This window comes from Rhopalosiphum maidis, chromosome 2 (genome assembly GCF_003676215.2).
Source record: "Rhopalosiphum maidis isolate BTI-1 chromosome 2, ASM367621v3, whole genome shotgun sequence".
NCBI lineage: Eukaryota > Metazoa > Arthropoda > Insecta > Hemiptera > Aphididae > Rhopalosiphum > Rhopalosiphum maidis.
In genome coordinates, this window is record NC_040878.1 from 83,156,347 (window position 1) to 83,174,179 (window position 17,833).

The 17,833-nt window shown below is 25.8% G+C and overlaps 1 protein-coding gene across 1 annotated transcript in view; it reads right to left on the bottom strand.

Moving 5' to 3' along the window:
- Positions 1–12,263: 12,263 nt before the first annotated feature.
- Positions 12,264–17,833, bottom strand: part of LOC113553261 — a 38,856-nt gene continuing 33,286 nt past the window's right edge. Inside the window, exons 5-17 of the mRNA XM_026956491.1 lie at positions 15,654–15,947; positions 15,454–15,571; positions 15,234–15,361; positions 14,659–14,760; positions 14,515–14,594; positions 14,241–14,418; positions 13,989–14,171; positions 13,748–13,919; positions 13,457–13,664; positions 13,112–13,377; positions 12,896–13,040; positions 12,624–12,828; positions 12,264–12,539 (exon numbers count right to left, since the gene is read on the bottom strand). Of these exons, the coding sequence (XP_026812292.1) occupies positions 12,346–12,539; positions 12,624–12,828; positions 12,896–13,040; positions 13,112–13,377; positions 13,457–13,664; positions 13,748–13,919; positions 13,989–14,171; positions 14,241–14,418; positions 14,515–14,594; positions 14,659–14,760; positions 15,234–15,361; positions 15,454–15,571; positions 15,654–15,947 (2,273 nt within the window). The 3' untranslated portion in view covers positions 12,264–12,345. The remainder of the gene's footprint in view (positions 12,540–12,623; positions 12,829–12,895; positions 13,041–13,111; positions 13,378–13,456; positions 13,665–13,747; positions 13,920–13,988; positions 14,172–14,240; positions 14,419–14,514; positions 14,595–14,658; positions 14,761–15,233; positions 15,362–15,453; positions 15,572–15,653; positions 15,948–17,833) is intronic.

A 17,833-nucleotide genomic window follows, 5' to 3' on the forward strand; every position in this document is an offset into this window, starting at 1 on the left:
TAATATAATATATGTTGTATTGAATTATCATATAACTTAGTTTGAAAAATATATTTTTCTTATTATTACTCGAGGGAAATAAAAATAATAACTTGATAGTTTTTTTTATTCATTTTGCAGTGAAATTAAAAAAAAACCAGTAGATAACAGATGTCAGTATATCATGGATACATAAATAAACTTTACTTATAGAAATACCAATGTTTTATTATAAATAACCTTAAGTACACAAAAAGTTTTCTTAATACTTTTTTCAAAACCTTATTATTAATGTTTTTTGGGTAATATTTTTACAGTCGAAAGAAAAGTTGTACGAAAAAGCTTTAGATGATGTAATTTATTTAATGTTATGCATTTTTGGAATATATTTATAATATTATGCTAAAAAAATATGTTAATAGTTTTTTTGCAATTTTACATATTATTTTTTTTATTACTAAATATAAGTGATATATGAATAACATATTTATTTTATAAATATAGTCCAACTATAACGTTTAACAAAATACGTTGTAAAAATAAATTATCTAGAACTAACAATCGACATTCAGGACATTATAGATATTAAAAAAATAAATATATAATTATAATAATCTTTTTAAAAAGAGTAGACATTTTTCAAAATTAATTTACTCGTACAATGTAATCTATATTATATTTCCATGCTTTAAAAAATATAAAAGCATATACTCTGTTTAACAGAAAAAAAATGTGGATTCAATACATTAGTACATTACGTACACAGTAAGTACATATAGTTTTAGAAAATTAAATGTTTGGAAAATGTATAAAATATTTGCAAATTTTCTCTATTAGTTAAGCTAACAGTATTATGTGTAATATGTCTTATAAGATACAATTTTCAAATTCAATTTGATTAATAGTATTTACACAATACTTTAGATTCAGAGTTAAGTCAGGATGTGTATTTTTTTACGGTGTTTAACATTAACAGAAGTAGTGCATCGTGGTAGTCAAGTAGCTCCAAATCTATTTGGTACTTCGAAGAGGTGATTTTTCAATGTTATCTATAGTTTTAGTAACATAATAATATTTATTAAGTTACAAAGAAATTTTATATAAATGAAAATAGCAATTAAACAAATACATTTTCCTATTGTGATGATTTATTATTTTTTTCATGTATAATGTTACAACAAAATTGTAACACACTTGGAACAATATTGCTCACCCAACCTTCTGCTTCGGTTTTTTTTTTTATAAATGGTAAAATCAGAACTTCTTTTCTAGAAATTCTATGCCCAGATGAAATTATATCGATACTTTTGTATAGGTTTTATTTATTGTATACTTACACTATATTTACACAGATGTACATATCTTTATGGCAGTTAACTGTTTTTTTTTTTATATATTATATTAAATCAAAAATAACATTTTTTTTATGCTATATAAGATTACTTTTTATGATTTCTTATTTTATATTTGTACGTTTTTCAGTTGAAAAAATTAAAAATGTTTATCTTATTTTTCTTTTATAACTTCGTTCGCATTCATCTTTTTGGCTTTTTCATGAATAAAATAAATTTGCTATTCATTTCACAATTTATTGTCCCTTGTGATATTTCAGCTATACTCCAAGCTCCAGGTAGAAAGTACTTACTCAATTATCGTCGATTCTCTAACAAATCGTTTTCGAGAGCAAAATCCAAATAAAATATACGTTATAATATGTATTGTGATTTATAACCAACTTTGCTAGTTAACCAACCTCGCTAGCTGTAATGCAACACCTAGTTAGTTATTACAAAAATTATAATTAATAGTGACAGTCATATGCGTTGGTATAATCTACCCAGCGACAAAAATTAATTGTTAACTTTATACAGGTAGTAAGCACACATAATTGATGGTATTACTTTCAAGTTATATTGTTAGTACCTATATATTTTTCACATTTAAAAGATGGTAAACACGCAGTAAATAGTTCATCAATATTGCTTATTTATTTTGATATTTACACAAGCCTGTTAATTAAATTTAAAAGTTTATACATAGTTTTAACTTTCGAGTAAATATTGTGTATTGACATAACTAAGAAAAATTCACTTATTTAAATAAAAGTAAATTTAATAGTTAATACGTATATACTTTCTGTACAGTAAATAAATTTACCAACGACATTTTATAATTTCAACCACCAAGACTTCAATATGCTTCAGGATATTTATAATATTTGCAAAAATTAAACGTATTTTACACAGATAAGTAGATGAATAATATTAAACAACTTACTATTAAATTTATAGTGCGCAAGCGCCTAATACCTATATATACCTATGTACTATTATTATCTAGAATCATTTTATATTAGACTTATAACTTTGTATTGCAATATTTATTAAGTAATTGAACAATTTACTAAAATAAAAAACAATAAAAAGTTTTTCGTCGGTCTTAAAAGACTTTTAAATTTGTGAAGGGGATGCAGGTTTTTTATATACTACGGTCTCGCGATTTGCTTTATTACCAATAAACGGCTAGAACCGACCGCGACTGCTTCTCAAGAATTCACAAATCAATAAATAAGTTGAATAGGTATCCTTTGAAAATTCCCATTTTCTACCGAGTAACGCACCGTGATTATTTGCATATTGATTTTTTCATACTTATTATTATAACTATAACTTAATTGTTAAAATGGCAGCTATTGTTAGATTGTTACAACCGGTAAAGTAGAAGGGTAATGATGTTAGGTGTACTTATACGTTATAAGTAATATCTGCAATCTACTGCTTCTTTTAAAAAAAAAAAAAATGTTTAGGTTTAAGCGCGAATGAACTGGCAAGCGCGGTATGGCATCAATATTCTTTTCTTTTTTTTTTTTTTGCTTGTTTTCTGCGCCGAGTTTGACAAATATGAAACTCCGAGTAAAAAACACTACCAAAAAAAAAAAAAAATTATAATAATAATAAGTTAGGCAAGTCGGTACCGCTCTGATGTAAACATTAGGTGTCAAGTGAGTCACTGTTATAGGTGGGTGTGGGTGTATTAAAATCGAATTCAATATCATTGTACACGAAAAACGATTCTGAGCTAAGACCGTCATCAGCCTACGTATATCACTAAGAATAATATTTCATTAAATATTATTTTTAGTATAGCCACTATTAAACTCCTTTATCTTACTTTTAGGATTACAGTAGGTCGATATAATTTTTTTCTAAAAATATTGCATTTATCATATTATGAGTAGTAATCACAAATTTATGCTTTAAAATAAAACATTATTAACATTTATTAAAACAGAAATTAAAAATCGTGGTAATTTTTTTTTTAAATTTTGCATTTATACAAAAACATATTTATAATTTTGATAATTTTCAATTGTTTCAAATCATAATTTTATAATAAATTTTCTTTTGTTACATAAATGTATTGTATTTTTTTATGTTATATACAATTTGGTTACAGCAGATATAATCCAAGAAAAATGGTACTTTATTGGCTAAATAAGAACATGCCAACTTATATATTATTTAATAACTGTGAGAAAACTATATGATATTTGTAAACTTTTACATGCAGATCATAACGAATTTATTATATATTTTAAATGTATTTTTTAACATATTAATATATTATGATTAAACAATCACAATAAATAAAATTAGAGGTATAATGATGGCCGATAATATTTATGAAAAATGTATCTCAGGCTGTTTCATACGAACATATTATAGTTACTTTGTTGACAATTGAAGTACATAATGTATTTTTTTCCAGAAATTTACCCTCATGGTAATGTAACATTTTATTTTTGTCATGTAATAAAAAAAAAATAGATCAAAAAAAATAAATAAAAATTAAAAATATATTTCTGAATACTTCTTGTTCAACTATGTCTTCATTTGTTCGTGGATCTGAATTAACCATATTTACTTGAAATCGGCAAAGATATGTATCTATAATATTTAATGTGATAGTTAAATCAATGAGTAGTCTAATAAATGTTTAATGGTTAATGTAACATCATTATAATGGAAAATTTTTAAAAAAAAATGTACTTCAATAAATTATCAACAAGTATTTTTATAAGAAACCTGTAACGTTTGTATCATCTTTTCGAAGAAATTCTAAAGTATGTTTTGATCATCACTAATTCTACATTTCGATCTACTCAATTGAATTATCTATTTATTTTTAACTTCTTCAAATTTGATTTCCGAAAAATTTGTCAAATCTTCATCTTTACCCATAACCCATATAATAATCTTAGTCTAAATTCCAATTTATTGATCCCACTACACAAATCAATAAACCAATACGTTTTGTGACTGAATCATCATTGATTGTATATATTCTGCTCTTTTGTCATTAAAAATTTTCTTTATTTCATTTTCAGTATTAACTTTTGGTTTAATAGCAATTTTCAATTCGATATCTTTACAATTCCTCTTGCTTTATAGCAGATGTTTCGTAGTTTTTTTTATAATAATAAACACATATTTCATGTTGATATCCTCTTAATTTTGTTTGATTTTTAGTAGATTTATTAGTTCTCTACAAAAAATAATTTAAAAAAGGTAGTCTCTCTTTTAACCTCCTCTTCAAGCAATAGTAATCTCTGAGTCTTTAAGTGAATCTCATCTAAACCCTTTTATATATATAAAAAAAAATTTTATAAATATAATATATAATAATTATTAGGTATATTATATTTTTATAATATAATATTCTATTTTCATAAATATTATTAAAATGTATAATACATAGAATGAAATGAGAGTAATAAACGAATTTGATATAGTATACAACTATCAAGTATCAATGATGGTGTAACAATAGAATCATTCACAATTACATACAAATATGTTGTATTGTTCTATGACGACATCAAACGTAGTTGGTTAAGTAGTTAAGTTTCATCAAAGATTATTTTTTTCATGTTAAAATTACCTTTTCATATATTTTTAGTGCATTTTGAAGTATGTTTAAAATAAAAATTTTCAAATTATACTGTAATTGAGTATATAATTTTAATAAATAATGCTATAAAGTATTATACAAAGTTTTAAGTTTCTAATAAGTTGTTTTTACAGAAATCTACGACTATTAAAAATATAAAACCTCAATTTTATTATAAGCATTTCAAAAAATTGAATGTTAAAATAAAAATATATGGTTTTAGTTATTTTTTTGTAATTCATTATACTCGTTAGAAATCTGATATTTTTTTAAAATTACAATATTTATGTTTGAAAAACACTTATTTGCTTGCTCGCTATTAATTTATAAAGTCTATTGAAGAAATTAATTTTTATCAATAACATAATGAATTACATAAGTTATTCTAACGTTGTAACGTTAAGACTGTAGTATTACAAATAGTAATACAATTATTGTCACATTACTTTTAAGTTTGTTTTAATTAAGTTTTTGGTAGCTGAATATGAAGCTTATTTACTTTTTGATTTTAAAAGTAGTGCATTATAATTTACGTTACTTATTTTTATTATTCCTGACAGAGTTTGAGAGTTAATTAGGTATCTAACAAGATTAATCTCACAGATTCCATTTATGCTCAAGTACCGATAATTTTAATCTATTTTATACAATGTATCTAAACTTAATACATTTTTATATTTAAATATATAATACATGTAACATCGAAATAGGGTTTCTTATAATTTAATTGAGAATATAACTTATGGTAATAAAGAGGAACTATAATATAAGAATCATATTATAATATTAATATGTATGATGAGTTAGTAAATATTAACCTAGGTTTCAACTATAAGTAAAGTTATAATTACCTATTTACGTACTTTCTTACTTTGATATTTATAAAAATAATTTTATATTACATAAAGATTATGTAATTTTAATAAAATTATCTTTTTCTTTAGATGAACTTATTTGAATATAATTATATTATTGTTAAAATAACTAAATTAAAAATAAAAAACCTAAATAGATAAAAGTATGGGAAGAAAAAATTACGGATATTATGGATCTCGTTGTTAAGGACAGAAAGAACAGAAAGGGGTGTATTAAGTTTGGATAATAAAGAAGGGTAATCAATGATAAGTTGGGGAATATTACGTGCTTACATATTGATTCAGTGCTTTGAAGCGTACCTAGTCATTTATGGGTATTTTGAAGAAGTAAAGAGAAGTCGAGCATAACTGATTCAAAGACTTAAAGAATAAATTGCTGTTTTCACGCAAAGTTTTAAGTTTCTAAACAAAGTTTAAGTTGGTATAACTAGTGTTTAATCGGTCAACAAGGGCCATAGATGGTAACTTTAAGATATTTGTGAATTTTTTTAGTCATAATATTCACTATATTTACTTTTTACCATCTTTTAGTAGTGGCCATTGGGACTTGGAAGTGATTTACAGATACTTAGGATTATATTTTATTATTTTATTTTATTAGCAGGAAATCATCAATCCCTGCAAGGTAGTCACTAGTTAAAAGTAACTTTTCTGTTATTATTTTGTGTACCTAATATAATATTTATATAATTTATACTTTTCGTTGATTTAAGAATTTAGTATATAAAAATAAAAAAAATTTATAGGGTTTGTGTAATCTAATATAATTAATGTGTAAACAATTAAATCGTCAAATATGAGTTGATAATTAGTTAAATAGGTATATATCAACTTCATACTCATTATACACACTAACACACTAGAAGAAAAGTATACCTATCATATTATATTATAAAATAAATGGTTTTAAACCATGATAAATGTTTAACATAGCATTAGTTATTTGTAACTAATAAATGTAATAATTAAATATTTGTAAAAAAAAATAATGCCATATAATAATTATGTTTAAGCGATTTAAAAATTAACAGTTTTAAAATAAAAGATAATGAGATTTACTTGATTTATTCACAAAATGTAATAATAAGTAAACGTGAAAATGTAATTATAATATTATTATAAATGTTGATAAGTTTTATAAAAAACATCATACATTTATAACTAGCTATTTAAAATTTAAATAACATTAATAATAAATATTACTCTTGAATCAAGCGGTGAAACTTAGCTTTAAGATGTTTTCGATAATTCGATATTTATTAAAAAAAATAGATTACACAAATTAAAAAGTTTACCTTAGTTATGTTTTACACGGAGAAATTCTGATACATCGTATACTATTGATTTTTAGATAGAATTATATTATATATGTATATTGTATACTTGATCTCAACCATCCAACCTACGGGATACGTATTGGTAATGAATAATAAATGTCGTTAAATTAAAAAAAATCTTAACATTGTCGAGATGACGAGATAACTTAAAGTAAAATTTAAAATATTTATATAAATTGAAAGGTTATTAATTATTTTATATTATACATAATAATACGAAAAGGTTTATTATACACTATACAGGTATACATTAACGATTTATTTTCTATATAACAAGAAATCTGAATTCTAATATAATTAATTATGCTTAACGTTAAAGGGTCAACTAATTATCGAGATGATACCTAATTAAGGATCAAGAATGAATTAATATTAATCACGAACCCGCGTTATTCCATTTTCAATTTTATGATTTTTTCATTTTTTCAAGGGTGACTTAAATAAGTTGAAATTAACTTTCTATTTACGACGAATAAACGTAAATGTTAATAATATAATAAGTATGAGTGGTGTTCCAATTATTTCACCAATTTGATATTTCGATGCTGTAAAACTAAATAACTTATAAATAACTGTATTTCAAGTAAATTATTCGCGTGTTTGTAGAGTTACACCTTGCGCTCGTTCGGTATTGTTACCACTATAATCGAAAATATCAAGCGCGCGAATATCATTATAATCTGGAAATACAATTATTTTATTTCCATTAGATTAATAACGCCAACTTAGTATCTTCGGACGTATACAATATAACTTATATAAAGAAAAAAAATGATTGAAAAAAGATTATTTTAAACATTTAAATTGCATTAACAACAAATACAATTTTATACAAACTTTAGACTATTGATTTTAATTTAGTCTGTTTGAGTTATAAAGGTAAAAAGTGTATAAGAATATCAAAACACTTGGATTATTTATGACGTACAATTTTAGTTTTTAATATTGATATTTTAAGCAGCCATGCAAGTGTACCTACAATGGATATTCGCATTTTATGAATGAACTCTGAACTTATATTTATAATATTTTAATGTAGAAAGCATAATATTATTTTATATTATACGTGTATTTTGCAAAATAATAGTAATATATATTATTATGTATTAGTTGTTTTTTAGATTCCGAGCGGGTCGATGAATCTATTGATTTTACAACGACGGGTGTTTTTTGTCCTGAGTGTTCTGACAAATCACCGTCCAGCGTCCTTTACAAATATTCTTTTTTATCGATAGTTATAGATAGTGAAAGATTTTGAAAAAAAAAGCAGAGAATTATTTTAAAATATGTCAATGAATTTGCGAAAGAAAGAGAAATTATTTATGTATGTATCATTACGTAATGATTATGAACGGAAATATACACTTTATAGTATTTGAATAAGTATACTACACGATGACAAGTGACAACTTTGATTGTATTACATAACGGCAGTCTATGCGTAGATAATTGAATTCATTTTGTATTTATAATTTAAGTAGGTATACCTACTATACGCATACTTACCTAACAAACCGAAAGTAAAGTTGCACATGTGCACTGTAAATAACCCACCACTAGAAAAAAAAAACATAATACAAATCGACGACACAACCGCAGAGGGTAGGTATTATAAACGCTTTACTTATTTGTATTTTGTTATATCAATGTTTTTAGTTAATCCGCGGCAAACGTCTTTAATGTAATAATATAGGGAAATAATAGTATATATATATAAATGTTGTAGATTTTGGATTTAAAATGAATCGACTAAAATGAGCATGTTCCCGACGAATCTCTTTACGATAGTTAGATAACTAAAAGAATTATTAAAACACACGTCTCGTGGAATATACTTTTACCCCGATAAGTTAACGATGTGTTCTATAGCTTTTGGCGAGGGCGCCCACGGCTACATGAACTTGAGGTGAATTCGGAGGCAATAACTGAAGAATAGCTCTGCGATTTCAATGCATTTTGTATTACTTTTCGCGACGGTATAGATATAGTTTTTATTATACTTACAAGTCGGTTTCATTTCTGGTTGAACTGTTAAGGTTAAAAATGATTTATTTTTACAAGACATTTTTTACGTAAACTAAAATTTGAATTTGAATTTCATGTTTCTACGAAAAGTTTATTATTATTTTTTTTTTTATAAATCAATTTCTACAATATCGAAACCTGCCAAGAGGCGTGTTCGATACTACTCATCCATGATTATAGCTGCCAAACTGCGATAGACGCAAATTCTCTTAACAACTTTGAGAGAGGCACTTAAATACCAGGAAAAATAAATGTTTCTGGAAAGCTGTAACGGACCTCTACCTTTTACACTCCATGCACCATTCTTAAAACTAAAATATTAAAGATAATATTATTCATTTAAATTGAATGAAATATTAATATTTTTTATAATATTCAGTATGTAAAGGTGTTTGAAATGTATACATTTTTTTCATGCCATCGTACAAATTACAGTACAGTGACATATAACTTAAATGTCTAACATTAATAATTTTAATTTTAATCATAAATTAATTTGTTTTCGTAAATATTTTTAAAAAATAATTTAGTCATTACAAACTGAAATAAATATTATTTTATCGTTATCGTCACATTTTAATTTTATTTCTTTGTTAAATGAAAGCATATATTTTTAATTTTATATTCCTAAGCAAAATATTTTTTTAATAATTTAAATACATAAAAATCCAAATTCAAACCAGTATAGTAAACATTTTCAAAAACATTAAAAATTTTCAAGATAATGAGTATTTGCGTTTAAACGAGTATCTGTGTAGAAAGTTATACACTTGTGAGATGTATTTTAGTTTAGTAATTGTGCATTTTTTATTTTTCAAAACGATATGTTGGGTCTTTTTCCTGGGACCATTTTACGTTTAAAGACCACTCCGTTGTAGCGAAAGTGCATTAAAGTTTGTTATCGTCGAATGCCAGTGTGAAAACATTTTTGACATACCTATGCAACAAAATAGTATTATTAGGCACAACAAGGTTTTTGTTCTCTAATTTCGCTTCCGCCGTGACACGACACATACACTATGATATGAAAGTGTACTTTATCCATTAACGATATTACGTCAAAGTTCAACGATAATAATTTACACAATTTTGATTGAATATTTTATAATAATAAACTGACGTCATAAATGTTTATATATGCGGGTGCGTTCTGAATAGGTTAAATTTATAATGTAATCGATAATAATATTATTATCAAAATTCGTACAATTTCGAAGCATAACAATATAAATTAAAAGAAAGTTATAATTTAGATTTTAGGTTGATTATAAATGTATGTATAGGCGAGTGGTAAAATATTTGTTTACCACATTAATTAGTAATTATACTTGATACGAAGTCACCGAATATACAGTTCATAATCTACAATGCTTTACGTTGTACCTAATTTAAAAAGTATCTTATAACAGTTATACGTTTATAACCATTCTTATTACTACATAAACTATTAAATTGTTTTATTTTTTAACAATTTACTTGTACAATGTAATATACTTACCGTATTGATCAATCTATAAAAAAAAAATAGACCTAATTAAAATATGTTATACGAATTAGTAGGTAGTTGTAATAATTTATTATTCTTAGTAAATAATTTAAATTGATTAACAATAAAAAAATCAATCAGAAAAATTAATATTTTTTATTAAACGTTTTAACAATCAACAAAATATTATAGGAATTGTATTCTTTTCTATTACTCGTAATATTGTTTGACTTTCTGTTATATAGAAATCTTTTCAAAGTCATAGCCATGATTATTTCCATGAAAAAAAAAACAATCACCTAAGCGATCATCATCTCCAACGTCTTCTGCTTACTCTTTCACTAAATACTTATAAAACCGTTTTCTTTCTTTCGAACTTATTAATCAAAAACGCGTACTCTCGATGAGCGCTCTTAGCCATAATAAACTTTACATTCGAAACTATTCCTCAGAAATATTGTTTAATTTTAATTTATCAAGAATAGAAAACATCCAGTTTATTCGAATGTAAAGTAAAACTTACAGTGTTAGTAATTTGAAACACTATACTTCCTCATATTAATAATTAATAATTATTATATATATATATTATTTATTTTATTATTTGATCGATGAATACAATAATAGTGTATTGTATGAAAATGTATTACGTTTTAGTTATCACGATCAAAACAAATACATAGTTATACTAAACTACATAAACACTATGTTTTTATTTCATTGAATATATTTTTTTATATGATAAAAAAATATGCTTGTAGGTGTGTGAGTGAGGCTTTTGTGTTGGGAGACCTATGACTTATATTTTATTTTATTCTAATTGCACTCTTAAAATAATAATACAAATAAATTATGAAATACTGTTAGAAATAGAGAATGACACTGTCTCAACATCAAAGTCTGAACTCCTCAGAATCCAAATTAATATAATGACTATATTATGTTACACATGGTGCCTAACGTTTTCATAGCTTTGTTAGTTTTGGATCTCTGTAAGCAGTGTAAGTCATGACTTCATGAACATTAAACCATTTAAATGATTGATCAAATTTCCTATAAAAATAGTTTAACGGAGTGTTCTCAAGACATCATTAAATTAAAAATGTTAAATACACATTTCAAAAAATAATATTATAAGCATAATATTTTCTATACTTTATTTTTAAGTAAAAAGTATAATAATTGTAAATAACAGTAACAATAATACATTATAAAATCATAAACAATAATTTATTTACATTTATTTAATTAAAATTAAATGAGCGAGGTTAAGTATTTAACCTTGTCAAGGTAAGTACAAAAAGGATAAATAGTTTTACATTAAACAAAATAAATTAACCGGTAAATAAACATAACATAATATTATAAATCAAATCTAAAGTGCCTTCCCACATTTTTTGTTTTCTACAAGAATTCAAGTATTGATCGACATCTGTTGAAACTTATAGGTTTTAGTAAATTTTTCTTTTTTTAAATCTTTTCTATTCTTTTTTTATATAGGTATATATATATATATTGGAATAAATGTTGATGTAAATTAAATACTAATAGTATATTATTACAAGTTAAAGTCAAAAGCAGAACAAATTATTAACAAAAAAACAACTGTTTTATAATAATTTATAATTTATTTACTTGTTAGGGAGGTTTTATTTTTAAAATGTATACAATGTTTTTCTAACAATAATTCAATTTAAATAATTTGACTACTTTTTTTTTTTTTAATTTTATCTTGTCGAGACTGCAGGTAACTTCCAGACATGGCTAACAAACGGTAACGTTGTTTAAGATTTTTTGCTCTAGCATGTTGTGATGCTATTTCAGATGTGTAATTACCAGGAAACCAACCTTTCTCACCATCACGAATTCGCTCACCGTGGTACCATCCTACAATAAATCAATAGTTTTAAAAAAATATTCTTTTATGTCAAGACTTAAAGATTTTATTTTAATTTGCAATAAAAGTATTACCATCATTCATTTTAGTCAAGACTTTTACAATGTCTCCATTTTGTAATGACAGTTCATCGGGTTGGATAGCAGTGTAAGGATGTTCTGAAAACACTTGAGGACAGTCCCATTCATTGTATAGTGTTTCTTCAGGATTGGAACTGATAGGAGGTGACATTGCTTCAATCCAGCGTTTTTTTGAAGATTCAGAATCACAACTCAACAACTGTAAAATGAATTAAATATTTAAAACGAATATGTCTTTAATCTATAGTTAAAAAATAAAATCATACCATTTCAACAGTCTTTCCTTCGTGGTTTTCTAAAATAGTTAGCTTCAAAAGGTTCTTATAAGATGAAGGAATAATTAATTCAGTGGCATGTTCCATTTCTACAAAATTTCTTGCACAATAATCTATCACTGTATAATTTCCATCACTGTAAAAATATAGATATAAATATTTTTATGATTATTATTTATTTTTGCGTTTATATATATATTGAAATACCTTTTGCGTTTTGCTATGAAAAACATATCGTTGAATAGGAAGAAGTAAAGTTTAGTTGGTCGTATCAATTTTCGACTAAATGTTAACTTTGCATCTGGACCAGTCAAATGCAACATAGAACCAGAACGAACTAACCAGCGTGAACTAGAAGCTACTGACATAGCTTTCATTTCTTTTTTACTAGAAAATTCTAATTGTTGACTGAGTAACAGCATTTCTTCATAACGTTCTAATTTTCTAGTACTTTCATTGCAGTTTTGAACAATCTAATACAAAATAAAAATATAAAAAAAATGATTAACAGTAAAATGACTGTTTGTTGAAATAAAATTATATTATACATACAGCGTTTAAAGAAGCTAAAGTCAATTCACACATTTGATACTCCAAAGAGTTTTCTTTGGAATCCATTTGTGACAAAATAGCATCAACAAGTAGAGGTAATCTAGTTATTCTTTGCATAGGTAACATTAGGAACGAATGAAGAGAGAGCGATTGGCACTTTGGATCTGATTCCAGTCTTTGTAAAGCTTCATTGAATTTTTGATTTTCTCTAAAATTAAATTATATATTTTTAAAGTTTATGTTAATGCTTATTTGATAATTAAACATTTAAATGCAATTTTAATATTTTACCTTAATGATTTTAAAGTACGGTCTATATAAATTTGATTTGAGCAATATTTTACAAAAATATCAAAGTTTTCCTTAGAATGTGTATATAAAATTTCACTAAGTCCACTAAGTAGTATGTTGTCTTGCCAACATTTTTCAAATGCCGCTAGTAATTTTTCAGAACATTTTCGTACTAAAATAAAAAATGTATTACGACCTGCTAACATTTTCATATTTAATGAACATTCTATGATGTACTTACCCGGGTTAACATTTCCAAATAAAATCTTTTGATCTTTTTTACTTAAAATTGTATTATCATTCATTGAATGACTATTTATGAAATGTTTCTCAAGTACAGTTAGAGATTTAAAATAAGATGCTTCAGAAGTTATCAATTCAAACTTTGCTTCTTGTAACTTTCGCTCTCTTGGCGTTAACGAGTCTATTAAAATCAATAAGACAAGTAATATTGTGTTTTTTTTTAATTTTTAAAAATTATAAAATAACTTACCAATAATGCCACTATTTTTTACTTCTGGAACTTCACACCATAAAGATCTATGTTGCCCGTGACCAGATGTACAAGGTGTTATAAGCTCTAAAGCTGATGGTCTACTTGAAATTGAACTAATTTCTTCATAACCATCACATTCTTCCATAATGTCACCAGCAAAAACACTTTTTGTCCGCTGTAAAAATAAAAAAAAATTAAAATTAATACTATCAAACATATAATTTGTTTATGTATACAAATAACTTAATAATAATTTTAAAATAAAACATACTTCAGTTATGTCAGCTGCATAAAACTGATACAACGGTTCGTCAGCAAATCGCATGCACAAATCTGAACCATGATTTGAACCTATGAAATAAAATGTGTTATCGTAAATATAAAATTACTGTAATGAATTAATTAAAAATAATACCATTTTCAGACGTTGACTCAGTGCTACTCTTATCCAATGAAATGACTGGCCTTCCTTTAGAATTGTAAATTGAACGAGGCAATGAACCATAAGTGGTGTTCCCTAAAATATTACACACAACAGTTACTTACACATAATGTAGAAAAAGACGAGTGATGCAACCCAAAAAAAAAAAAAAATGAAATTTTCAGGAAAAACTTAAATATTAAAACTTTAAAAAATAATTGTTTAGTTTTTTTTTTTAAGGAATATTACGTTGTTTGTTCCAATTTTCAAGTTTCAACCAAAATCTGATTTTAGGATTACATAACGAGAGAAAAACATTTATTTATTTTTTGGTTATGGAAAGGTCATTGATGTGATCAATAACAATGACATTTTTCTACAAAAATGACTAAAATGTTCATACTTTTTAAAAAATTATTAAAGGGTTAAAAATGGGAAAAATATGCATTTTTTATGTAATTTATTATGAATAGTAATATGCATTACTATTTATTTATCATTATTAATTAAAATGACCATTATTATGAACTCATAACGAGTTATATTAATTGTCCATAATAGAGTTTTACCAGTTGAATGTCGTTTTACTGGTGGAGGGGGTGGTGGTGAACTAGGTCTTGCTACACTCAGACGTCTCGAATCAATGGACGATGGAGGTTTGCTCCTGTTTCGTATAGGTCGAATTTCACCATTTCCTCTATAAATAAATATTTGATTTCAATTGTCTTATGTTAGATAAAATACAATAGGTACATCATACATATCTTAATTCTAAATCAAAATGCTTACATAATGTGTTTATATATGGGAATATAGAAAACAGATGAAGACGGACTATTACTATTCGCCAATGAATTGAAACTTTTGTCAATACTTTTATCTGATGTGCTTTCATAAGTTCGATTATCTGTAGACCATCAAATTGTCCATTACATATTATAAATAAACATTATTTATAAATGTATTCAAATTGTAATATGTTTACTTACCAAAGTCGGCTGTTAGATTTCCTTGGCTTAATTTTCCTATTTGTTTTATGCCAAGTGATCTAAGTGATCCAAATGACCATCCTTTTTTAAATCGTTTCCTAGCCTTATTGACCAATGGACCAATTCCATAGTTTCGTTCATCGCTCGGCGGAGCTGGCAAAACTCGATCTTTGCATGGATATTCGGGTACACGTTTGACATTTTCTCCGTCATCATCAGAGGAATTATCAGAGCTAAATGAATCGAAAACATAGATATTCTCCGGTATTTCCTGTTTTATAGTATTCCCAGTATCTGTACAAACAATATTTTTTTTTTATAAAATAAATATATATTATTAATAAAATAGTAGGTTCATACCAGATTTTTAACTAAAAAACAATTACAGTGTCATATTATAATTTATCCAAATATATCTATACAAATTGTATCAACGTAAAAAAATAATAGGTATGCATATGTGAACATTTTTCAAAATAAAATGTCTATTTAGTGCGTTACCAAACAGTTAATTAGTAGTAAGCACACAACTTACCATTATCAAAAAATAAAGATAGCTCTTGTGACTCAAATTTCCCTTCGAGGAAAACCGTCTTCAATACTACACTTAACAATTGTTCGTTTATAAAATCACATGGACTTATTTTGTAGTCAAGTTGTTCAGGGACGTCCTTTATGAAACTAATTACGGATTGTGACGATATAGAAACTAAAGAAATCATTGGTATATTGAATGTGTTAAAAAGGCGTATCCTCAAAATAATACAAATGTGTATGGTTAGTTAAAGCACACGCTCGATTATTTACAGTTGGCTAATTATTTCGGTAAGATTACGGCACTCAATTATATTTTCATCTAGATAAATGCATATTATTTATGTAGCAAATGATTATGTACTTTCCTTTCACAAAAAAAAAAAAAAAACTAAGATCTCATTTTATTTAAGTATTAATTCAGTATCTTTTAATCGTTTACAAACTATTAATACGTAATTAATATAATTCAATTATAACTATTTAAAGTATTATCAATATAGCAATACATAATAGTAATAATACTGTAGTAAAACAATCAAAAAACATTATTAGGTTATTAATTTATTATAATTTGTAATATTTGTTCTTCCCACGATATGACCTTCAAGTGTGTAATATAATCATATGTCATCAGGTCATCATCAAAAATATCTAAAAATTATGATTAATCATTCGTGATTCTCGAGTATCCACTAATAAGCAGTGATAATTTTAAAAAATAATTAATAATTTACAGTTGCCTCGGCTTTAATTAGTATTTGTATTCCTAGTTAAAAATCGTGATGAACTATCGTTTATTTTGAGTTATTATAATGGTTTGTTTAGTTGACATTTTCAACATATTTCTGATGTCAGAATAAACAAAACCAAAAGCATAAACAATAATTGACAAACGTGAATGATCTGTTATCACGAAACGACGAAAGGCCGACTTTTGGGAATAGTATTGAAATACCGAAATAATAATTATTTGTCATCCTACAACGATTTTCTGCGAGTGGCTTTTAATTAATATAAGACCGTTTACGTATTCGAATCGTGTGCTTTTATAACCGTGGGGTGTGATCAAACCTTTATCGACAAATAGTGACTTCCTGCGCCTTAGAGTCCTGGCCGGCGGTAAAGGTGGTGGCGTTTGAGAGTTACAATAATAGGAAGATGGCATGACAGATGGTTGCTCGACGAATCGTTACCCTATCGTAGAAATCACTCATTTTCGTCACTGATAAAAATTAAACGGTTGTTTTTAATAACAAACGCGGCGGCGGTTTCGTACTTTGGCAACGGCGTTGCATCAAACACTGCTGTCGTACGGCGATTACACACGTCTGGTACACCGCACTTTCACTTTTCGATTACCCGTGTCTTACGACGGTCGACGAGGAGACGCGCGGATAAGACGGTGGTGCAGACCTTGGACTGCCATGGAAGAGTGGGAGTGTTGTCCGAGTAGGAGAAATACACGGTGTGTATTCTCGTGCAGAAAAGGGAATACTTTACACGGTTGGGAGGGTAAACAGGTTTTTTATTTCACCTTTTAATTTGTTCGCTTTTTTTTTTTCATCTTATTTTTATCTCGTCACAACCCACGCACACGCGGGCACACAACAATCAACATAATCTTCCGGACAACGAATTACATA